The following is a 25,820-nucleotide window of genomic DNA, read 5'->3' as shown; positions in this document are numbered from 1 at the left end:
AAATCTAAAATGGAAACTAAAAGTCCGTCATGAGCAAAAGTGAATGACCAGCGTGATTGATTTTCATAGGGAGGAAAATTGCCACACATCAAATTGACATACATGTTCATATATATTATTATTTGTTTCATTACAGCTTGTTACACTTGCATTCTATGTAAACATCAATACTCACTGTTTGATCTAGAGATTTACTTGATTTAATGAGCACATCATGCTGACCTGACTTGACACTTGAATGACATGGCAATATCCTGAGCAATTGATCTATGCTTACACACAAAAATCATTCCAGTTATATCTGCATTTGTGTAGATGAATTTGTGATGCTTTTTTGTTTACTTGAGAGCTTAGATTAAATAATTTTAATAAAATGTGGTGGTTTAATTGCCAGCACGTTGGCCTTACACCTCTGGACTTGGTGGGTCCCCGTCTCTTGGGTTTGTGGCAAGCCCCATGCTTTGGGGGTGTACTCCGAGTTCTGCACTTTCCTCCAAAAGTCCAAAGGCATTGCAGGCTGATTGGCCCTGTCCAGTGCATCCACTGTTTCCCCGATATACCTTTTAGGTTTCCTGCAACCCTGTGTAGGATAAGTAGTACATTAACATTAGAAGTTTTGCATCTCTAAATTGTCTAAAATGTGTGTGTGTGTGTGTGTGTGCAAGTGTACCCTGCTATAGATTGTCACCCAGTCCAGGGTTTCCCCCAGAAATAAGCTATACCAGAAATAATGAATCCCCTGAGATAAGCTCCATGTTCCCCTTGACCCTATGTAAGACAAGCAGTACAGAACATTGATATGTATAGCAAATGGGAAACATTTGCAAGTTTGGCACATTTCTTGACAAGTATATCATGCTAGATTTGGATATTTTATGCAAGAGTATCTTTCTTCTGCATGCAAGTTGGATTTGAAACAGGAAAAAAGAGTTTGCAAATTGTGTCCAAACTTTTTCGATGAATTTTGTGTGAAATCTGTTAAAACTGAAACTGTAAAACCGATGTAATTGACATTTGTAGCTAATTGTAAAAAAAAATTTAAAAAATAAAAATAAAAAATAACAAACAAAATAATAAGAATCCAGCTACTGTATCTTTTCAAGAAAATTCAAGGGTGACAATAAAAGGCTTAAATGAAATATTATATAAAATAATATCACAGCTGATCAGACATGATCGGACATGTTAGATTTATGTGCAAATCCGGCATTATTTACTTTGTACATCAAAATCAAACAATGAAACGATCAAAATCTCATTGTCTGGTGTTGCCCGGGCGAGCCGAGGACAGGTTCCCTTTTCAGTCTAATTTCTTCTCAAAGTTCCTTCCTTATTCTCTCTCTGGGAGTTTTTCTTCACCACTCTCACCTCCGGCTTGCTTATTATAGTGTGATCTTTTTGTAGGTTGGAACTTTTTTGTTCCTTTTGGGACAACTTTCACTGCTAAAAGCACTATGAAGTTGAAATAAATTGATGTAGCAACAAAGTGAAGGAAGGAAGGAATTAGCAGAGCTCCTTTGTTACCCCTGGTGAGTGTACTTTACTAGAATATTTAACTTGCTTTTGCCAATCTGCAAATCCTCCAGATAGTTCACACCCCCACAAGCAACTGCAACAGTTGCTAACACAGCCATAAGGGAGAACCTACAATCTACAAGTTTGATTCTTTCAGTTTGAGTATTCAGCTCCAGTCAGATTCATCTTCTTCCATTTCTCAAGAATAAAATGACTAGGAGATCCCAGAAATGTGTATGAGTAAAGTCTTGATGCATGGTACTTCATCACTTAGTGTTGTGAAACTATGATGATATGAGCATTTTTTGTTATTAAGGGGAAACGTGAATGTGACAGATGGCTGACTAACAGAGAATCACAGAATCGCAAAATCACAGTGAGAAGCATGAATATATGAAGCTCAACTGATGACGAACATGAATTAAGAATTTTTCTCCAGAATCTTGCTGTTAATTCAGAAGCACACAATTGTCTAGAATTTCTTTTGTCTGCTTTAGTAACAAGATTTTCTTTCTCTGGATCTACAAGGGGCCTAATTTCTTTCAGTGCAGCAACATGTCTAGGCACAAAGCAAGGATTGACAAGTCCAGACCTCAATCCCATTCAACACCTTTAACTGGGATTAACTGAAACATTGTTATAAATATGTTACTACAGGAAACCTTACATACTGTAACTTTACAGCTTCACAGAACAAACAACACCCCAAGGTTGACAATGGTGGAGGACAAATTCAATGAAATTAGTAAACAATTTCCATTGAAAACTTTTTTTTTTTTTTTACTGGAATCAGTTGAGTCCACTTCCCAGAACACATGGCCTACAAACTTGGCTCCTCCAATGCCAAACCGCAGTAGTTATCATGCTTACACTCACCCGGCTTTTAACTTCACACACCTTTTTACAATTACATCGGCACCTATATAAACAGACCATGAACACCGAGCAAGTTGCAAAGTAATGCTCAGTTTGTGTTTTCACTCCTGATATTACCAAGCCTCCACCTTCCCCAAGTGTATGTTATTCTGGTTTTGTCTGTTTGTCTGTTTTTTTTTTAATTAATTAATTTATTTATTTTATTATTATAGTGACTTGACTTAGACTTTGCCTGATGATTTGGATATGTCTGTCCTGATCATTGTTAAAAATTGTTAAACTGTAGTTGGAAAAAAGTTTAAAAGAGTATTGAGTTGATAATATCCCATGTTTGGTTTTTTCATAAGGAAGTGACACATTTTTTCCTGTTGTAATCTTATGTAATGTGATTGCTAAATGTTCATTAAGTCTGTTGCAGTATAAAATTATATGCTAATTGGTTACATTATTAAAGAATTTTTATTTTTAAAGAAACAGCTAGCTAGCAAACAAGGAAAGCAAAATGTTATTATTCTTTCACAGATTAGAGATGAATATGTCCTCCACTGGACATAATACGTAGATCAATACATTAGACAGAATACACTGAAGATTTTGACCTCATTGCTCTCATTATCTCTGGTTTATGTCAGAAGATCTATCAATACAGATCTATTTTTTAAAGTAAGATGGATATAAAGTAATATTTTTGTTGATTTGTATCGGACCAATTCAACCAACACAAAGGTCAAGGAAAACAAATCTGCCCTTTTGCTGCTGTTGTTTAAGTTTTTTTAATCAGACATATCCGAGTTGGTGGTTAGAGTTGATGGCTGAGAAAAAGATTTAATATTGAATTAAAATTGAATTAATATTCTTTGGTTAAATTCAAAAATGATACTTCCTTTTCAACATGGCTGATTACATAATCAGCTCCTGCCATTATTATACACGTTTTCCATAGACTACAGAATCCACTGTCATGCCACATGTGCATACGTGTTCAGTGTTGTATAAAGTACCCAGAAGCCATTCTTGAGTAAAAGTACAGGTATTTTGTTGGAAAATGACTCAAGCAAAAGTTAAAGTCAACCATTATAATTCTACTTGAGTAAAAGTCTTAAAGTGTCTGAAATAAACTGTACTCAAATTAGTATTTTCATGAATGTATTCAAGTATGGAAAGTAAAATTAGAAGTAAATTAATAAAAAAGCAAGACTGTAATAATTTGGAGAATTATGAATTTTATTCTGTGTTGTTTTCTTTCTTAAACTTCTCAATAAATGCACCACCAAAAAAATAAGACTTGCATGAAAGAAAGAAGAGGCCTTTAGAACTTAGTGAACTGTATTGTAATGAAGTGTACAGCGTCAGTGTTTCCGTACATGTGCACTTGTAACTAAGGCCATGTCCACAAATAGCCAGGGAGTTTTAAGAAGGGAGATTTTTCTCTGTGTTTTGACCTTTCGTCCACATGCTAATGCAGTTTGAGGTCGCTGAAAACGAAGCTTTTAGAAAACTCCTTCCAAAGTGAAGATTTTCCAAAACTCACCGTTTTCAGTGGTGTTGTGTGGACAGGGGGAATGGAGATTTTGACGAATTGACATCATTGTCTGTGTGCCGGTCTGCTTGATTTGAGGTCAGCTTTGTTTATGAAGATGTGCAATAGCAGACTTACGTGAACTACTGACTGTGTAAACGTTTCTTACTGGACTTTTCTGCACATACACGCGCAGTTACTCACACATTGCGGTCATGAACAGAGGAGCCGGAATGTAATACAGAGCTCAATGCTGCTGCATACAAAACTCCGACAACGCACACAGCGATGGAGGTTTTGGACGAGACCCGGTCAGACGTCTACATTCTACAATGAAATTTTCGACATATTTCGATTGTGACATCGAAAATCCCCCAGAAACAATTTTCCATTCGAAATCTTAAATGTAAGTCTTAAAGCGCTGTTAAAATAAAGATGATCCACTTCCATTACCTCTTTCTCAAACAAGTACCGAGGGAATTGTTTAATACTGAAGTAACAGAAATTTAAAGCAAAAAAAGCAAAGGATCAAACGTTATCATTTTATTAGTAGCACATGTAAACTTCCTGTTTATTTAAAGAAACACACTGCATACAAGATTTTACATAGTCAGAGCTCTGGCTTTTAAAAAGAGAAGTGGACAGTGATAAATGTGTACCAGTGAGAAGAGAACTATGGACACAGTGAATGTTTCGCTTTTCATTTCTGCCAATTCATTCATACATTCATTCATGTTTCCTGCTGGGAGTCATGGTGGCAACAGGCACAGGTCACACTAGACCACTAAGTCCCTGGCCAAGAATTCCAACTCTTACTGAGGGATCCCCAGACGTTGCCAAATCTCTAGAAGGTGCAGGTTCTTCCCTGGGATCTTCATCTGGGGGCCAGAATTTTTTTCCAGGAAAGATCTATGGCTTTTGCCTGGGAAGACTTTCATTCTTTCATTGCAGCCACTTCAAAGTCAGCAGGGAATCAGTGAATCAAGCTATGTTGGAGGTCCATTCACCAGGAGCTTCCCTAAAGACCCCCAGGCCTGCCCCTGGGGAGGGTCCCAAAAACTGTAATCTGTTTGTTTTGTTTTTTTAACCTTTCATTAAGGATTTGTGCTGCTTTTGAGATCTGGTGACATAACTCCAAGGCATGTAAGCCCACTTGCTATGACAAGGTCTTGATCAACAAGGGGAAAGAAAATATTATATGTGTATTTCATATCTATATCTATCCACTGTTGTGTTAGAATGCTTTTATGGTAGTCTTTTGGACCCTGCCATGAATTCCACTCTGAAAACAAAGCACTCTGTTTACCTATGTGTGTTTTTTTTTTTTTTTTTGCTACAGATATAGAGGATCTCCCATGTAGTTTGCTGAGAGATTTCATTAATCTAACCCTCTGGGATATAGTTGAAATGAAAGCTTCCATTTTCTGCCCCACTTTTAGGAAGTTCAAGGTGGCTTATTTATTTATTTATTTATTTATTTATTTAATGGTGAAACATTCATGCCTACAGCGCTCCTCTGCCATGATTTATAAACCTCAAAATCTACCACCTGAGGCCTGTGGCCCCTGAGATCACGACTAAGTACTTGGTAACAGTATGAAACATTCATGGAATGAGAACTGTCCAATCCAGTATCTACATTACAGTATCAAACTGCTTCAAAACTTCCAATAAACATTAACAAGGAATGAATGATACCTAAACTGCTGGGGAGTCCCAACAGGGGAGAAAAGATTAAAGACAAAACTCCAGGAATAAAGTCACATATTGTGTTTAAGAGAGATAACATTACAGGCCTGCTGCATTGGTAAATGAAATTAGTCTAATTTTCAAACAAAACTAATTTTGTTTGAAATCCAACCTGCATGCAGAAGTAAGATGTTCTTACAAAAAATATACAAATATATCATGCTTTATTTAGCAAGAAATATACCACACAGGCAAATGTTTCCTATCACCTAGACATATCCACTTTCTGTACTGCTTGTCTTACAATGTGTCAAGAGAACCTATCTTAGTGGACTTAGGAGCAGGGGTACAATGCAGGGTACATCCTGGATGGGCTGCCAATCCATAGCAGGGCAGACTCATACACAACGGAAAATTTAGAGATGCGAAACCCTGTGCAGCCCATTATTCAGTTCACATACTGCTTATCCTATACAGAGTTGCAGGCAACCTGGAGGCTATATCAGGGGACTCAGGGCATTAGGTGAGGGACACCCTGGACACTGTGCCAATGCATCACAGGGAAAAATCACACTTATTCACTCATTTATGAGATCAATTTCAAGGTGCCAATCAGCCTAATCACATGTCTCTGGACTGGGGGAGGAAACTGGAGTACTTAAAAGAAACCCCCAAAGCTTGGGAAGAATATGCAAACTTCAGGGTAGAGGCAGGAATCAAACCCCACCCCTTGAGGTGTGAAACAAACATGTTAACCACTAAAGAAAATACAAGAAAGGCACATTAAGCTTCATGTCCATGAAGATCTATGAATTACCTTATGGCTAGCATATACTCTCATTCATATTGATAACTGCTGTTTCTTATGTGACCAAAATATTTCCATCAGGTTGCATCAGACAACATTGCTCCTGGAAACTCATGTCCCTGTATTTGCACAATCGTCTAGGTTTTCTGAGCACAAATACCTGTAGCACAGTGACAGAGAACCAGACAGTTATTTAAATCAGAGACATAATTAAACCTAACGCGCTGTGTGTATCATTCCACGTCTTGACAGATTGCCAATGTCTGGTTAGATTGCTCATTTTTAATAAATGAAACACTGCAAAAAAAGAACAGGATATTAGAGTATGCTTATTGGCTCTGACAATGTCTAGCAGAACTTTACTGTAAAAGACCAGTGATGTCTTCACTTTCATTTTGTTGATGAATTCTTAGAAATCTAATTTGATGTAATGATGTAATGACAAAGCAAAACTGGGCTTTGCATACACTGGAATTCTGATTAATATCAAGTCCAAAGTGAATCGCACATGGCTCAACCTTCAACATACACTTCACATACTATATTTGTAAGCTTTACTTCTGGAGTTGAAAGATTTCGTAAAGCACTATGAACATTCATTTTTATATACAACATCTATAATGTTGCACAGATTCCAGTAGATCGTGGGCTTTTCCCAGGGTTTTTAACCAAGTTCTTTCCCGCTCACTTGAATGGAACATTCCTGGAACCATAGCCTTGGAAATGGAAGTGCTGACTTTCATTTCAGCCACTTCAAAGTCAGCAGGGAATCACTGAGTCAAATTACTCAAGTAGCCCAGTCACCAAGACTCAACCCCCAGGCCTGCCTCCAGGGTTATGTCCCAGTAACAATACTCTGGATAGAATCCACATAGTCTTTTTTTTGGTCATTTCATGAAGGTTGCTGTTTGTCTGTCTTCTACAATTATAGTATGTACAGCCTGTATTTAATAAAGTCAGTGAGACGTATAAGGAACTGCAGTAGTAAGGATTACAGGACTATACTTATTAAGCCAATATTTTTTTTTTTTTTTAGAAATGATGATTTCTCAAACAGAACCTAGACTTATATTGATACCTGCAACACCCTTGCTTATGAGACCAAAATATTTCCACTAGGTTGCATCAGACCTGAATCTCTCAGCCCCTATAGTCACTCCATCACTCCATTTGTTATGTGTTTGTGTGGTATTATAACATATCTGGAGTGGATATTGAGGACGTTTGAGATACACAATAGGATCATTGGCACTTACCCAACCAAAATCTTTGACTTTTCAACTACCTTACATTTCCACGTGTTTATCTAGAATCAGAACATCAGACCATTTCAAGACTGAGAGTTTTGGATGCCTTTGAGAATCATGATGCACCATGTTCTGTCATTACCTTCTTCTTTTCTTGTCTTTTTTGGGTAATCTCTAAGCTACAGCTGAAGATCTTATATTAATCCTTTCCTAAACAACTGTCAACATTTCCACTGCATTTAAATGGCATCTATGACAAATCACAATACTCATATATATAACACCAATAGACAATAAACCAGTAACCTACATCAAGACCAATCATTCATATACATCACTTGCTTATTATTCAGCCACTTTACCAGTCATAAATCTCTGTTCTGAAAAAAAAAGATATAAAACACTACATATACTATATATATATATATCTCAGTGGCGGGCCATGCATTTCACACCTAGGCCTTCACTGGTGTCCTTCCTGAATTAATCCACATCTATAACATCGTTATGATGCCACAGCAATAGATACTAATCAACCGTTAAATAGCAAAGTAAAAAAGAAATTAGGCTACAGTATTTCACACCTCACAAGGAATAGTCAATTTTATTACAGTCCACCTTAAAAATGCATTTGTAAGGACGTCTGCGACCAAATCAATTTCTTCTCCTCTGTCAGCCATTGTCAGTTAAAATATATATTTTTTATTTAGTTTGTGCGGTTTGTTGCCTCTGATTCCTCCAATTATCCAATCAAAGGATGGGAAATTGCTGACGTAATCGTATGCCTGCTAGATGGCCCCAGTGACGCCAACTCGAAATCTGATTGGTTAATGGAACAGTTTCATTGCCACTTATTTGCATTATTGATTCTGAAGACCTTAAGGCAGATTTCTTTCACCCTGGCAACACATGATGTCAGCCACTGGCTGAAATATGATTGGATAAATACTCTTATCATAAATATACACTACTGGAAGCAGTGCAACCAAGAGAAAAGCTATGAAATGTAGAGAATAGACTATTGGGAATAAGTTAATACACATTCATGGAAAAATATATAAAATGCAAGTCAGTGATTCAGATGACTGCTGTTTAGGCCAGCAGAGAAGGCATTGCTGGCCCTGACAGCCCACCACTGATATATACACTACCAGTCAAAAGTTTGGACACACCTTCTAATTCCATGGTCTTTCCTGGTGTTTATTTCTTTCTACATTGTAAAACAATGCTGAAGGCGGCCGAAATACACAGTAATGTCCTTTGAACAGTTGATATTGAGATATGTCTGCTACTGATGCTCTGTAAAGCCTTCATAACGCCTCTAATCTGAGGTGCTGTTAATTGGTGATTTCTGAGGCTGGTAACTCTAAATGAACTTCTCCTCTGCAGCAGAGGTCAGTTTTGGTCTTGCTTTACTGGGATGGTCTTCATGTGAGCCAGTTTCATCATGGTGCTTGATGGGTTTTGCAAATGCACTTGACAATACTGTTCTTGCAAGAACTATACCAGAACACCTGACCTTCGTGTCTTAACATAACAACTGACTGTTTTTTGTTGTCATTAGATATGGATTACTGAAGTCCATGTGTGTTATTTCATAGTTTTGAAATCTCCAGTCTTGTTCAAGAATGTAGAAAATAAATCCCTAAACCAAAAACATTGAATTAAAAGGTGTGTCCAAACTTTTGACTGGTAGTGTGTGTATATACACTATATTGCCAAAAGTATTTGCTCACCTGCCTTGACTCGCATATGAACTTAAGTGACATCCCATTCCTAATCCATAGGGTTCAATATGACGTCGGTCCACCCTTTGCAGCTCTAACAGCTTCAACTCTTCTGGGAAGGCTGTCCACAAGGTTTAGGAGTGTGTTTATGGGAATTTTTGACCATTCTTCCAGAAGCGCATTTGTGAGGTCACACACTGATGTTGGACGAGAAGGTCTGGCTCTCAGTCTCCGCTCTAATTCATCCCAAAGGTGTTCTATCGGGTTGAGTTCAGAACTCTGTGCAGGCCAGTCAAGTTCATCCACACCAGACTCTGTCATCCATGTCTTTATGGACCTTGCTTTGTGCACTGGTGCACAGTCATGTTGGAAGAGGAAGGGGCCAGCTCCAAACTGTTCCCACAAAGTTGGGAGCATGGAATTGTCCAAAATGTCTTGGTATGCTGAAGCATTCAGAGTTCCTTTCACTGGAATTAAGGGGCCAAGCCCAGCTCCTGAAAAACAACCCCACACCATAATCCCCCCTCCACCAAACTTTACACTTGGCACAATGCAGTCAGACAAGTACCGTTCTCCTGGCAACCGCCAAACCCAGACTCGTCCATCAGATTGCTAGATGGAGAAGTGCGATTCGTCACTCCAGAGAACGCGTCTCCACTGCTCTAGAGTCCAGTGGCGGCGTGCTTTACACCACTGCATCCGACGCTTTGCATTGCACTTGGTGATGTATGGCTTGGATGCAGCTGCTCGGCCATGGAAACCCATTCCATGAAGCTCTCTGCGCACTGTTCTTGAGCTAATCTGAAGGCCACATGAAGTTTGGAGGTCTGTAGCGATTGACTCTGCAGAAAGTTGGCGACCTCTTCGCACTATGCGCCTCAGCATCCGCTGACCCCGCTCCGTCAGTTTACGTGGCCTACCACTTCGTGGCTGAGTTGCTGTCGTTCCCAAACACTTCCACGTTCTTATAATACAGCTGACAGTTGACTGTGGAATATTTAGGAGCGAGGAAATTTCACGACTGGATTTGTTGCACAGGTGGCATCCTATCACAGTTCCACACTGGAATTCACTGAGCTCCTGAGAGCGACCCATTCTTTCACAAATGTTTGTAAAAACAGTCTGCATGCCTAGGTGCTTGATTTTATACACCTGTGGCCATGGAAGTGATTGGAACACTTGATTCTGATTATTTGGATGGGTGAGCGAATACTTTTGGCAATATAGTGTATATATATATATATATATATATATATATATATATATATATATATATATATATATATATATATATATATATGTGTGTGTGTGTGTGTGTGTATGTATGTATGTATGTATGTATTATTATCATTGGAAATATAGGTATTTCTGTGGATAACATTTAACACACTAAACGGTAGACTTGGCATGACAGAAAGTCATGGGTTCATTGAAAAAAAAGGAAGGGAATGCAGTGAGATCAGCTGCTATTTTAAGAATTACCATCACATAGAGAAGCTTGAATATTCCGTGAAAGAATGAAAAAAGAAACTGAGATATTGGTAGCAACTAGTTGTCATAACACTAAATTCTCACAGGGTGTAGATTTGTGTATAAGTGTTTATTTACAGTGTAGATTTGTGTTGAAACTTAGGAACCTGGTACCTTGTCATGTAGTTTCTAGAGAAAACCTCAGCATTTTATAATCATGCACAATTTCCTTGCATAAAGGCAAACAAGAATGCATCTCTTTGGACTGTGAACCATTACAAGCATCTTGCAATCATGAGCTAGAGGGCGCTGTGTACACGTGTCTCCGGTGCAAAGAAAACTGAAAATCATATCATGATGCATAAGGTTCACAAGGATCTTTGTGATGATCTTTAAAGACAGGTGGATATATTTGATTCGAAGGAATTCTTTCAACAATGTACTTCATTATTCTATAGAGTTGATGTTTGATAGCGTGTTGAATTATTTCTTTAAATCATACCATCCTTTGAAAATAAAAGATTTTCAGAATCAGAATCTACTATACATTATTCGCTGTCAGTATACTGTATGATTTATTGTTTGGGTGTATATGTGGAAGAAAAACGCTTGGGCTTCGGAGGTATCACAGGAAGTGTGGTTGGAGCGAAAGCTTCCACTTTCTGTTCCCCTTGCTTTCAGCTCGGAGCAATTGTGAACCCACGCGGCCTCGGTCACGTTTAGCACTTTGCTGTTTGATCTCATGTATATATTTAGCTTAAAGCACTATATGACTGGTTGTATTATTTGGTTGGTGGGAGTTACGGAATTTACTTGTAGATGTTGCACTTTGTTATGAACTGTGGGAAACTGCAGTTTTCAGTTGGAATATTTTTTATATTTATATTTCCTTTTATGGTTATAATATTAAAATAGTAAATTTGTAAGAACAATGAAGAACTAGTTAGCATCTCATATCAGGATGTTTTTCCACCCCAAGAAAGTCTTCATGCTTCGGCCTTGAAACAAGTTTGAAATGCAGAGAGAGCAAGAGAGCAAGTTTTATAATGTACGTGAAATTGTTTCAAGGAGGATCCGCAAGATAGCTATGAATGGATAATAAGCAAACATTTTACAAATTATTTTAATGTATAAAATTTAAGTGTAACCTTGACAGCACCTCGACGCCACGACTTCCACTATAAAATCTTATCCTGGTGTGTTTTATTCCTTAAATACTACAATCTCTGTAGATGTATTTCTAGCATTCAGGCTTCACAACATGCAAACAGAACAAATCAGTATTTTTTTTGCAAACATTCTGAATACACATATGTTTGCTTCACATAAATACATAAATTGTGATTTAAAAAACAAAACCTAGTGTTTAATTTGTGAAACTCTGTAAATTGCTGGCAAATTTCTGTGATCTAAGATCTAAGTTAGGGTTTCTCACATTTGTTGATTAGTTTCTCATAGCAACACACCACTTCATGATTTATTCCTGAATTCACACTTCACCAAATCGCGGGTAAGATTTGCTTTAAAGTGGTTTCGTGAAAACCTATGGAACTGTGGTCGATCTGAAAACTTCCACTAGCTGTGAGTGCAGTGAAACCACAGAAAGAGATCTTTCTCAAGCCTACAGGCTTCCTTTTCCACCTTTTACAGTGTGTAAGTGTTATAAGGCTACAATTGTAGTGTGCAATGTAGTGTGTTGTGTAGTGTAGTGTAAGTGTAATAAGGCTAAAACTGTAGGGAACTGTAATGTAGTGTAGTGAATTGTAGTGTCTTGTAGTAAAGTGTACAAAGGCTAAAACTGTAGAGTAGTGTAAGTGAAATAAGGCTAAAATTGTCTGGAGGTGAAGTGAGATTTTATGTAGTGGCGTGATGTGTAAGTGTAATAAGGCTAAATATATGGTCTAGTGTAATTGTAGTGTAATGAAGAGTAGTGTTGTGTAGTGAAAATGTAATAAGGCCAAAATTTTAGTGTAGTGTAATAAGATTAAAATTGTAGTGTAGTGTAGTGTTAAAGTAATAAGGATAAGACTGTAGAGTAGTGTGTGTAGTGTAAGTGTGATTAGGTTAAAATTGCAGTGTAGTATAGTGTAGTGTAAGAATAAAATTGTACTGTAGTGTGTGTAGTTTAGGTTAAAAATATAGTGAACTGGAATTTAGTGTAATTTAGAGTAGTGTTGTTTATTGTCATGAAGATGTAATAAGGTCAAAATTGGAGTGAAGTGTTATGTACTGTAAGTGTAATAAGGCTTAAATTGTGCTTTAGTGTAGTGTTGTGCATTGTAAATGCAATCAGGTTAAAATTGTGTTGTGGTGTAGTGTAGTGTACTGTAGTGTAGTGTAATAAGGCTAAAATTGAAGTGAACTGTAATTTGAAGTGAACTGTAATTTAGATCAGTGAAGAATAGTGAATGTGCAACATGGCCAAAATTGTAGTGTAGTGTAGTGTAGTGTAAATGTATATAGTGTAGTGTAAATGTAAATGTAAATGTAAAAGTGTACATAAGTATCCAAGTTGCAATGTCACATTACTGTAAGAAGATGAAATTTGGCACTATATTTAATAAACACTTTGTTTTGCCTTATTACATGGTAACTTTTATCATGGTTAAGAATCAAACAACACCAACCCACAGACATACACACACACACACACACACACACAAATGCATGTGTACTTTCCCCTTAACCACCAAGAAGGGGTACTTTTTCACCCAGGGTGATTCTCAATGGAGGCTCTGACTTCTGTGGTGGTGAGGGGAAAGTAGGGGCAAAGGGTTGTGACCTAGAAAACCTGGAAAACAATCAATTCGAAGAGCAGAAATGTTCATTCTTTTTGGAGACGTGGACAAATTACTTCCTGCTAGCGCTTTCATTAGCTGGAAACAGGAGGTTTAGAATGAAAATGTACAAACTTGGTGATGGTTTTCTGCTCACCACGTTTGCAAATAGTTGCATTTTGAGTTGAACCAGTCTAGTCTTTACTTTTACTGTCTTCTCTCGACAACAAGCCACAGAACTGATGCTTGTTGGGTGTTTTGTTTTGTGTAAACTCTTAAACACTGTAGTGTCAGCAATTTCTGAACACTTTCATATCAGGTACTAACAAACATATCACAAACAACATCACCAGGATCGCATGTTGTATCGTCCTTATAAGTTCCTGTGAATGACTGGTTACTCAGTAATTACTCAAGAATCCAAAAGGAACAACTTGAAGAACAACTTAACTCTAACCTTCATGCCAAAGTCAAATGATCTATTCATAATAAACCATAGACTTCTCAAAATGAGTCTTCTGCAGCGACTGCCAACCAATTAGCCTCCATCTTTGTGGTTAGGAAAAGAGGGCAATGCACCATGACCTAGAAAATCAGGAAACCAAACGTATGAAGGTGCTGATATCATCTCTGGGTGACTTTACGTCTCTGAATTAAGTACAAGATGATATCAATCAATTTTGAAGGTGGTGCTATAGATGCAGGGCATTTAGCTTCTTATTTGTTCTTGCGAGTATAAACCGGCAGCTCATCACGAAAAGTTCATTCCACTGAAGATACCCTGAGCTGGCAAGATGAAGATGGTTTCAGTTGCATTGCTTCTGCTACTCTTGCTCATTGAACCTCCAAAACAGGGTAGGAATCATAATCCTACTTTAATGCATCTTTAGAATGTTCAATGCTTTGCTTGTTTTGCAGATAAATAAAATAAATCTACCAATGAATATTTTTTCAGAAACTTGAAGTGTTTACCTGTTTATTTTCTCCTGTAGGTTCTGAAGCCTTTCCAGTGTCTTGCTGTTTAAAGGTCTGTGACACCAAAGTAAGGAAAGAGTTGCTCAAAAGCTACAGCCTACAAGACAAACCCCTGTGTCCTGTGAAGGCTGTGAGGTAAGACAAATTAGTTTTTTTCTTTACAACTTTGTTCGTAATTAAAGGGATTGGATAATATTGTGCTTTATTTCCACCATTGAATTTTTTTTCTTTTTTTATTTAGATTTGTCATAATGACAGACATCACAATCTGCTCCGACCCATCCTCATCTTGGGCCATTAATACCATGGCCTATTTGGACAATAAAGGCACTCAACAAGGGAATAGCACAACCCTCAATAATAGCAACACATCATCTTATACTTAATCAAAATGCTCAACGTCTAAGTTGTACTGATTCTAACCTTTGAACCCATAATTATCACTGTGTTTAAATGTTTGATAATCAAAATGCATTAAGTAGTGACTTTCTATCATCCATCTCTTCAAACTTTTTGATTTATACAGTATTATTCAAATCCTTTGTGTAGGACATATACTATGTAAAATGATATTTTTTAATCTTTTCAAAGCTTTATAATTTATCAACTGACAATAAAGTTATACTTTCTTCAATTTATTTGTTTTTCTATTTCTAAACAGGAAGCTGTCTTTGTAACGTTTATATTCTATCTGAAGCCATCAAACCTAAAAACCTTTACTGGTAAATTTTGTATTATATAATTATTTTTTTTTTTTAGAATTGCTTCATGCTGTCAAGAGTGAGAGAAAAAACTAAATAATTAAAACTAAAATAAACACATGCTCTTGCCACCCAATCGAATCATGCTTGTATCTGTTTTTAGATGCTTTGTAAAGTTATTGAAAAAAGCCGGTCACTCTTATCATTACAATCTAAAAGCTATAAATATTAAATTAATTTCTGTCATTTTTCTCTTGAAATTAATCTAGAAAAAGCTCATCATTTTACCCAAGAACCAGGAAGTAACATTTGAAAGCGAGCATTAAACATTAAAAAAAATAATCATTTCTAAACATTCAAATGCTTTATGTATTTATTTTTCTATTTAGGAATTTTCTCGAAATATAATAAAAAAGCCATCATCATCTTCTTAGCAGCCTTTAGCTGCAAAACGTAAACAAGAAAAAAGACCCTTGTGGTTAAAAAAACAAAACAAATTGCTAGTCGAATGCACAACCCTTTCCCCCAGTGTTGTCATTTTCTCAAGAAAGAGGTAAGTGTCCTATTTTCTCTCATGTGGTTACAAAAGACCTGACCAGTATATTCCGCTAAGCAGTGCTACTCTGGGTGGGAAGAAACTTGTAGTGTGTGCAAAAGGTGTTTGATCTTAATTTATTTCTAAACAAGAAAAATTACAGTAGATATAAAAAGACTACACACCCCTGTTAAAATTGTGGGCTTTTGTGATGTAGAAAGAAACCAAGAGGTGTCAGATCTTTGTTTCCTTTCATGTAATATTAAAACCATGTAGTAAAAACCATCCATTAGCTTGTTTGATCATATAAGTACCAATCTATACTAATGAACCAATCACATTCAAAAGTGGAGAAAACTGGGGGACCACGGTGATGGTACCAAAACCAGGACGAGATGTTATCAAAAAGGACAAGATGAAACCTTATGAGGGAGGCTGCCAAGAGGCCTACGACACCTAAGTCTGACTAAACCTCCCCCACAATACATTCTAAATGTGTCATGGAAAGTGTCTAATTTTTCTGCAAGGTTAAATTACGTCACAAACTGGTCAAAAACTAGAATTTTAATCTTTGGCCAGAGGTCCAAGCAGAGGAAGTTGCACCTTAGTGGTTAAGGTGTTGGACTATTGATTGGAAGGTTGTAAGTTCAATTCCCAGGTCCACCAAGCTGCCATTGCTGGGCCTCTGAGCAGGGCCCTTATCCTTTAAATGCTGTGTTGTATAAAACTGTAAATCGCTTTGGATAAGGGCATCTGCCAAATGCTAAAAATGTAAATGTAATTCATCCCCAGAGACATCCAATGGGTTATCCTATCCCACCTCACAAAAGTTATATAATATACTATACCTACATTTTCCTAAGGAATTTTTTACCCAAATGCTTCCTGATCATCTGTCTCAACCAACAGGATGTGATTACAGAGTCTATGAGAGATGAAGAAGCTCGTTGACAAGGCTTTGGCTTTCCTTCTGGCCAGAATCTCTTTTATTTCAACATGCAAAAACAAAAAAGAACAGTAAAAACAGTACCAGACAACGTCTGCATAGTTAGAGGAAGTGGTAATTTTTTTCCAAACTGGATAACCTTGGGTAACTGTAAACTGTTCTACACTCCCTATCAGATCTGGTTTACCAGATTTGACAAGTTCCCAAGTTTAGGGACATGCTTTAGGGAAATCCTTGGAATGCTTTAGGTAAATCCTTGGAGTATTCCAGGATCACCATAAAGTACAAAAAAAATCTTATTTCTTTGTCTATCCAGCCATGAAACAGTTGATATTGTCTTTAGGTACTACCGCTTATGTGATAATACATTGTTATGAGCTGTCACTTTCATAATCATTACAGGTTCAGATGGAACTAAAATCCCAGAGATACATCTCCAGTTGTAAATCTAATTTCCACAGGGATATTGTCACACAAAAAAGGTACACAGGAATCCAGATGTAGGTTTCAAGCCATACTGTGCAAGCCAGCTGTAAAAGTGGCAAGGAAAACTCCCTGAGAAGACACAAGGAAGAAACCCTGAGAGGAATAAGATTCAAAAGGGATTTCATCCTTTTATTGGTGACACTGGATACAACATATTGGATACAACTGAAATTAACTTAACTGGGATGTTATGAATCTACACAAAAGAACACTGTCCACTGGAAGCCACTGAAGTACCAAAGAGGCCAAGGGTTACTCTGAAGTAACTGATAGTCTGAATCTTTTGGCCTTTTCCCAAAGTGCTTTGCTAGGCAGATACCCAGCACTGCTAATCACTCTGAGAACACTATCTATACAGTGAAGCATGGTAGTGGTAGAATATTTCAGTGCCAGGGAAAGCTGAGGACAAGTTGGGTATGAGAAATACAGTGTAGTCCTAGAAAAACAGTCACAGTCAACAAGAGATTCTGTCAATTTTGGACCCTTTGGCAGATAGTGAGGACAGCTGAGAAGATCGTCGGAGTCTCTCTCCCCTCTATCACAGACATTTACACCGCCCGCTGTATCTGCAAAGCTAACAGTATTGTGGATGACACACACACTCTTCACCCTCCTGCCATCTGGAAAGAGGTACCGGAGCATTCGGGCCTCACAACCAGACTGTGTAAGAGTTTCTTTCCTCAAGCCATCAGGCTCCTCAACACCCAGGACTGAACTGTACAAAACTCTCTCTCTCGCTCTCTTTCTCTCTCTCTCACACACACACACACTCAGGACTGAACTATACAAAACTCTCTGTCTCTCACACACACACACACACACACATTCTCTCTCTCACCTGTGTGGACACATACACACACACACACACACACACACTCACATATAACTTACATTGTTCAATACTTATTGCACTACCTCAACCCTTGTGTTTATTACATCTACTGCTATATTTATATTTATGTTTATTTCTATTTTGCACTACCTCAACCGCTGCTATTTTATGTTTGCACATTACATGTTGTCAGGTCCCAAAGTTGTACATCATTTCATTTTATTTCATCTCATTTACATTTCACTGCACATGTTCTTTTTCTTTATTCGGCGCTAGGTGTCCTGTGTTTTTGTGTTGTCTTTTTGGTACTTACTGTTTCTGTCTGTCTTTTCGTTGCTTTGTTTGCACCTAGCTGCACACTTTGCACTTTATGTGGGTTGGACAAACTTTCTGCCCTAGTTCTGTGTTGTTCTTGTGTTTGGACTCTATGTTGTATGTTTCTGTAGCACGAGGTCCTGGAGAAACGTTGTTTCATTTCATTATGTACTGCGTCAGCTATATGTGGTTGAAATGACAATAAAGCTTCTTGAATCTTGAATCTTCAGTCTCATTTTGAGAACCTGTGGAAAGAATATCTGTTCATGAGTGGTTTTCATCATCCAATCTAATATACCTTTTGTAAGGGCAAAAATATCAAGATCTAGATATCCAAATCCTGTGGTGAATACTTATGTAACCACAAATAACTGTGGTTTTTGCGTAATTAACCATAACAACAATATTTTGTAGACTAAACTGTTAAAATCCCAATTAAGTGATATAAAGGCAAATAATGCTTAATAAATGAAATACCATTTTAATATTAGCATTATTCCAGACCTTTCCAAGACTCTTATTTATAGAGTTAAATGTACCTTACAAACTAAATTATGAAGGCTGTTTTTTGGGGTCAAGATGAAAGCATGTTAATGGGGGGCAGGGGTTTCAAGAAACTTTTGAGTCTACGTCCTGTAGAGTCATCAGAATTGTATTTTTCCTTTCATCATATGTAGTTTGATGGAAAGACAGTTTATAGACCCTCCCCCCCAACATAAGACCAAGTGCAGCAGGACCGTACGTCTCAGAAGACGGCAAAAATGCACCTCACACTCTTTTTCTTCTGTACCTCTTCAGTGTTCTCCAGCGTCTTTGCTTCGAGTAAGTTTTATTTGTGTCAGTACACACTTTTGATGTACTTTGTGGGGTGGCCTAGATTTGTAAGGTCAAGTTGTTATATGTAGCTTTTGTGGGTTTGAACTGAGAAACTTTGCTCTTCTTTTTATTTGCATCACTGTGTGTGGTTTATAGCAAATTTGCCATCTTTAACCTGCACTTTTGATCCACAGGCAATGGCGCTCTACCAGATTGTTGCCTCAGTATAAGTCCTAAGAAAGTCAATGTGACAAGTATTGTGAGCTACTGGCAGCAGGATAATAGAATTTGTCCAGTCAAAGCAATTGTGTAAGTATGCTTTATGTACAAATTAATAATTTTGACATTGTTCACTGACATCAAATGTAAAATATCATCAGTATTAATTGATTTATCAGTATTAATAATTGTTTTAGTTGTACAGCAGGTAGCGCTACCACCTCACAGCCCCAGGTTAATGTCTGTTTTGAGGTTCACATGTTCACCCTGAGTCCGTGTGATTCCTCTGGGTTCTGGGTTCTGCCTCCTAATATCATGCCTTTTGGCAAACTGGTGATTCTAAATTACATTAGTTAACTCAATTATTTCAGTGTTCTGGGGTCCATTTATTACAGTCGTTTCACTGAAACTACTGACTCTAAAACAACTTAGTGTAATGTGCAGTTTTGTATAAATTAATAATAAAAAGGAAATATGAAATATTGCATAATTGCTATAAAGTGGGGTCACTTTGCCAAAGGTGCAATTTGCCAAGGGTGCCTGGACTCCAAAGTGCACTATATATACGCTGTGTTGGGTATAATAATAATAATAATAATAATAATAATAATAATAATAATAATAATAATAATTTTTATGTGTACTGTTATTCATTAATTAAATTGTTTTAATTTTTTAAGTGAAATATCCCATATAATAATTATAATATAATAAACTGGGGTGCTTGGGTCAGGCACCTTGCTATTTGCTGCTAATATTATTTTATTTTATTAATTACATTTTATTAATTTTATCTAGCAATTTGATTAGCTCACTTGTGAAGGTGCTTGAAACCCGGAGGTCACTGTTTGTGATTTGTTAATTATTATTATTATTAGTAGTAGTAGTAGTAGTAGTAGTAGTAGTAGTAGTAGTAGTAGTAGCAAGAATTGTAGTAGTAAGGGGACCAGGGGCTATTTGTAAAGTGTGTCTGGACCCCACAGGTCGCTGCCTGAAATAGTATAAATATAAATATAAATATAAATATAAATATAAATATAAATATAAATATAAATATAAATATAAATATAAATATAAATAGTAGTAGTAGCATTTTTATTTAAGGGCATCAAGGGCAACTTGGAAACAGTCACAGGTAACTTCTTTTGGCCACACTACAATTATTATTATTAATAGTAGTTGTAGTAGTCAAAAGGGGTCTAGGGCTATTAATGAAGAATGCCTGGACTGCACAGGTCACTGCCTGAGGCCATATTATTAGTAGTAGTAGTAGTAGTAGTAGTAGTAGTAGTAGTAGTGAGGGGACTGAGGCAATTTTTAAATGATTGCTGGTTGTGGCCATTTCTGTATTATTATTATTATTAGTAGTAGTAGTAGTAGTAGTAGTAGTAGTAGTAGTAATAGTAATAGTTGAAAGGGGACTAGGACTATATGTGAAGAGTGCCTGGACACAGGTCACTGCCTGAGGCCATATTATTATTATTATTAGTAGTAGTAGAAGTAGAAGTAGTAGTATTAGCAGCAACATGTGGCTATTTGGAAATGGTCAAAGAATAATAATAATAATAATAATAATAATAATAATAATAATAATAATAATAATACATTTTATTTATAGGCACCTTTCTCAACAACCAAGGACACCGAACAATGAGTTACTAAACAAAGCACATAGAAACAATATTATTATTGTTATTAGTACTAGTAGAAGTAGTGTCCCCTGGTGGTCCAGTGGCAGTATTCCACACTCTCTTATTGCCGTGCTCTGGGTCCGATTACTGGACAGGGAGCTAACCCAGCCACTGAAGAGTTAAATCTCAGTGCTGTTCCCAAGCCGGGATAAATCAGGAGGGTTGCGTCAGGAAGGGCATCCAGCATAAAACCTGTGACGAACCAAATGGCCAGATGATTGAACCAGATGATGTTCACCAGATGATGAACCAAAGCGGACCAGATGATTTGCTGTGATGACCCTAAACAGGGTGCACCCAAAAGAACAACAATAGTAGTAGTAGTAGAAGTAAGGTGACTGGGGCTATTTGTTCAGGATGTATGGAACCCACTTACTGCTTTTGGCCATATTTTATTATTATAATTATTATTATTATTGGTATTAATAAGTTAAGGATATTTGGCTTTTGGGTGAAATTTATGGAAAATGTAAAAAGTTCATGCAACAGTGATATTATATCATGAAAGTAGAGCATTTAAGTAGAAGCATGCAATGGTGATTTCCTCATCTCAAACAATTTATTGAAACAAAAGCCAACAACAGTGGTGGGTATACCACAACAAAAAATGTCAATGTCTCAATAATCTGTCATGTGCCCTTGACCCTTAATTACAGCTTGACCACGACGTCTCATGCTGTTCACGAATTGACTTATTGTTTGCTGAGGCATGGCATTCCACTCTACAAGCCTCTACATGGCAACTCGGCTGATCCCATAGGTTTTCTATGGGATTCAGGTCTGGAGAAAGTGCAGGCCACTCCATTTGAGGTACCCCAGCCTCCAGCAGCCGTTCCCTAACGATGCGACCTCGATGAGCTGGAGCATTGCCGTCCATGAAGATGAAATTAGGCCTGTGTTGTTCATGCAGGGGCACAATGACTGGATTAATGATGTTATTCAGGTAGTATTGGCTTGTCACTGTACCATTCACAAGATGTAGGGCAGTTCTGTATTGAGTGGACACACCTGCCCAGACTGTAACACCACCACAACAGTGGATGATGCATAGCGCTCTCCTTGATGTTTCCAACATCTTTCGACGTGAATCAACTTTCATCAGAGAACAGCACTGAGGTCACCACTGGTCCCTCATCCAGCCTAAATGCTCCTTGGCCCGACGCCTGTGCCTGGTGGTGTGGTCAGGTACCCTTGCAGGTCGTCTAGCACGCAGAACATGCTGATGTAAACTGTTTCAAATGGTCTGACATGACACTTGGGTGCTTCTCACCTCCCTTAAATGTGCCACATCCACTTCTATGCCTTTCTGTGACTCTTCCTGTCTCTCTGTATCTCTGACGCAACCTGCTGATGACACTCTTTGACACTCTAAGCTCAGTGACCACTTCCCTCTGAGAACATCCTGTTTGAAGCCTTACAATGGCGAGGTACTGTTGATCAATTGTTAGGTGTGGTCTTGGTCTCATGATGTCAAAATGTGAACAGCATGATGAAGAGGACTGTTTAAATACCAATTCTAATTGAACCAGAAAATTTATTGGTCGATTCATGGATCAAACACCAGTGTAGAGAAGGTCAAATTAAGTTTACCTGTAAAGGTTATAGTGCATTTTAGGTGCATCCTGAAATTTCACCTGAAAGCCGAATATCCTTAACTTTTTGTGAGTAGTGTACATTTATGTATTCCGTGATTTTCACATATGTGCATGTCAATTCCAGTGTTTAGCATGCATGAAACAACTGCTTAAATCTCTACAGGAGGTGGTAGTTGTGTGTAGTGACAAACAAATCTTTTTTTTTTTTTTTTTGGACAGGTTCACCCTGGAAAATGGGAAATACCTCTGCTCTGATCCTGACTTAGATTGGACAAAAAAAGCCATGCGGAAAATTGATGAGGAAGCAGAACAGATGCCAAACCACAGTTCTGGTCTGGCACCAGATGCTCTACAGGAGAAGACAGAGGGTTTTGTGAAAACGACCATGTTGCCTTTGACCAGTAGATGGCCTCAAGTGCCTGCTCGAGTGGGCATATCGACCAGGAAGCGCAAAGGAAAACCACGGCGGATTAAAATTAAGATCATAAGAAAAAAAGAGAAAGGAAAGAACAAAGGAAAGAAGAAGAAAGAAAAGACCATCAAGCAACCAACGTTCAATCACACTTCTTCTTTTACTACGTCTTAAGTTTTCATGCTTCGTCAGTGCTATTAACCTGGGTTTAAATCTTTTTAAGAGTTACACGAGTTGATTTTGAATTGTGACGTAAGAAAAACAAGAAATAAAATAAAGTTATTTTGTACTACTTACCCTATTATCTGGGTGCACGTGTCTTTTTTATACTATACAGGTGCAGCCAAGGATTAAAAAGCCATGAGTTAAAATTTCACAGCTTTATCTAAGTATTACCAAGAATTATAATGTTGTGGCCACCAGATACGTCACACCATGACCACAAATTGTTTAATGATTTGACACCATGACGAAAAACTGCTGAGACACTTTTCACACTTCGAGATCTGGGTGGGCTTCATTCACATAGAAAATATCAGTGACACAAGAATTTATGGAATTCACAGTCATTCCAAGATTGACAAAGTTTTTGTTTCTTGTAGCTACAATGGTCTAATTTGGGTGTTTACGTGAGTAAAAATAGCCAGCAAGTCATCTCAGCATTGTGATGACAGTGATGGGTACAATTGCTTACATCATATTTCCTGTCTAAAGTGATTACTTTTGCTCTGACTTAAGTGAATGGAGCCAGATACATATATATATATATATATATATATATATATATATATATATATATATATATATATATATATTTCTGGCACCATTCACTTATTGAAATGGAGGGTATACGATATGAAATGTATTCACTTTAATATATATAATTTAATGGAATCACTCTCACCAAAATATTATTTTATTCATTAATCTGTGATGTCTCAAGCTTGATACAATATTATTTTCCATAAGTCAAACATAACAGGTTATGAAAACATGTCCATTTTCATGTCTCAAAACTTTCACTCAATGCTGTAACACATTCAGCTCATCAAATCTTTAGAAGGTTGCAGTAACAAGAAATTTCCTAAAGAGCAACAATAGTTTAAAATGATATTATCATACACAAGTGTTGCTTTCAAGCAGAAATTATATAAAGATACAATAAAAAAGTAAGATATTGGTGCCAGGGTTATTTTAACCCATTTCCTGAATGCTTTCTTGATCATTTTTTAGTCACAAAAACGGCCCCCCAGTCATGGAATCAACCTGATAGACCCCACAGTCATCAGTCATCCTACAAGAGGTCTTGTTAAGTGGAAAATGGCCGTTGTAGCCTACGATGAGTGAGTAGATCTATTTAAATGAAGGGGAAAGAAATGTGTGGGTTATTTACAGTTAACCAGCAGCATCTGCATGCTTTTGACCACAGTCACGCAAAAAAAACAATGAACTCTGTTGTACTCATCACTTGTGTAACCAACTAATTAGGTTTTTCCCCCTTAATTCAGAAATATTGTCTAAATGCTGCTTTATAGTATGAATTCATAGTTACTGTCTGCTGGCTTGCTTGAGGTTAAGCGGTTCAACGTACACAACTATGTAAGCGTAGCAGTTGGCATAAGAAACGCATTTTGTGCAACAAAAATGTACACATTTATTACAATATGACATAATGTCACGTAATAGAACAATCTTAAGCAGTCTTTAGCATAAAGTTTGCATATTGCTGAGACAGGAAATACAGTAGGAGCATATAAAAAAAAAGAAAAGAAAGAAAAGATGTTTCACGTGTCATGTGCACGGGCTGTAAAGTCAAAGCTTTTGCTTTGTGACTAAGTGTGACTAAAAGTTTCCCTTTTCACTATAGTGGTTTGGTTTTACACTCCGCTCACCCCCCCACCAAGCACATTCTCACACACACAATCACACACACACATACACACACACACAAAACACTAACCTTGAGCTTCTCTCTGCATCAAGCACTTGTCTGTACAAATATAGATAAAACAAAATATTTGTAAATAACAATATATTTTTTAACCGCGGGACTGTTCAAGTTCTTGAATTGTTGATGCACTTGTCATATAAAAACTTATACAAGATTCTAATTCGAATTAATATCATATCTATAAGATTAAAAAAAGTCTTATAGGACAAGATATAAATATAATGTAGGACCACTTCAAGGGAACTTTAATCAGATCAATACAGGAATTTTGTATGGGATAAGGTGCACTTTTCCGCTGTATTTTTTTTCTGTAACAAATTGTGTCTTGCTTACCTCAACGTAGTCCAAAACATAGATAGATAGATAGATAGATAGATAGATAGATAGATAGATAGATAGATAGATAGATAGATAGATAGATAGATAGATACTTTATTCATCCCAATGGGAAATTTACCTGTTTGAAATAGTTGACCATCAAACTAGCGTTTAATATTTTTGCTGTATGTAGTATGTTATTTTTGGACACATTGTTAAATAAAATTAATCTTTCTGTTTTATGAGAAAACACTCAATTTTTTTTAAGAAAATCATGGAATCCTGGAACTAATCTAGCCGTGGGGGTCACAGTCCAGTGACTTCTGTGCCGGTCCCAAGCCCGGATAAATAGAGAGGGTTGCGTCAGGAAGGGCATCCGGCGTAAAACATTGCCAAATTT

The 25,820-nt window shown here is 37.2% G+C and overlaps 2 protein-coding genes across 2 annotated transcripts; both read left to right on the top strand.

Annotated features, from left to right (window-relative positions):
- Positions 1-14,306: 14,306 nt before the first annotated feature.
- xcl32a.1 (chemokine (C motif) ligand 32a, duplicate 1) lies at positions 14,307-15,200 on the top strand. Its single transcript, XM_058395618.1, has 3 exons — positions 14,307-14,483; positions 14,621-14,738; positions 14,845-15,200. Exons 1-3 carry the CDS (start codon positions 14,423-14,425, stop codon positions 14,987-14,989), a joined length of 324 nt encoding a protein of 107 aa, XP_058251601.1. The 5' UTR covers positions 14,307-14,422; the 3' UTR covers positions 14,990-15,200.
- Positions 15,201-19,128: 3,928 nt separating this feature from the next.
- On the top strand, positions 19,129-23,452 carry LOC131355709 (C-C motif chemokine 2-like). The gene is made up of 3 exons (XM_058394137.1): positions 19,129-19,240; positions 19,429-19,543; positions 22,959-23,452. Exons 1-3 carry the CDS (start codon positions 19,180-19,182, stop codon positions 23,323-23,325), a joined length of 543 nt encoding a protein of 180 aa, XP_058250120.1. The 5' UTR covers positions 19,129-19,179; the 3' UTR covers positions 23,326-23,452.
- Positions 23,453-25,820: the final 2,368 nt, after the last annotated feature.

The sequence above is a fragment of the Hemibagrus wyckioides genome, linkage group LG07, assembly GCF_019097595.1.
Source record: "Hemibagrus wyckioides isolate EC202008001 linkage group LG07, SWU_Hwy_1.0, whole genome shotgun sequence".
Lineage (NCBI taxonomy): Eukaryota > Metazoa > Chordata > Actinopteri > Siluriformes > Bagridae > Hemibagrus > Hemibagrus wyckioides.
The sequence above is the reverse complement of the archived record's forward strand: the minus strand, read 5'-3'. Positions and strand labels throughout refer to the sequence as shown.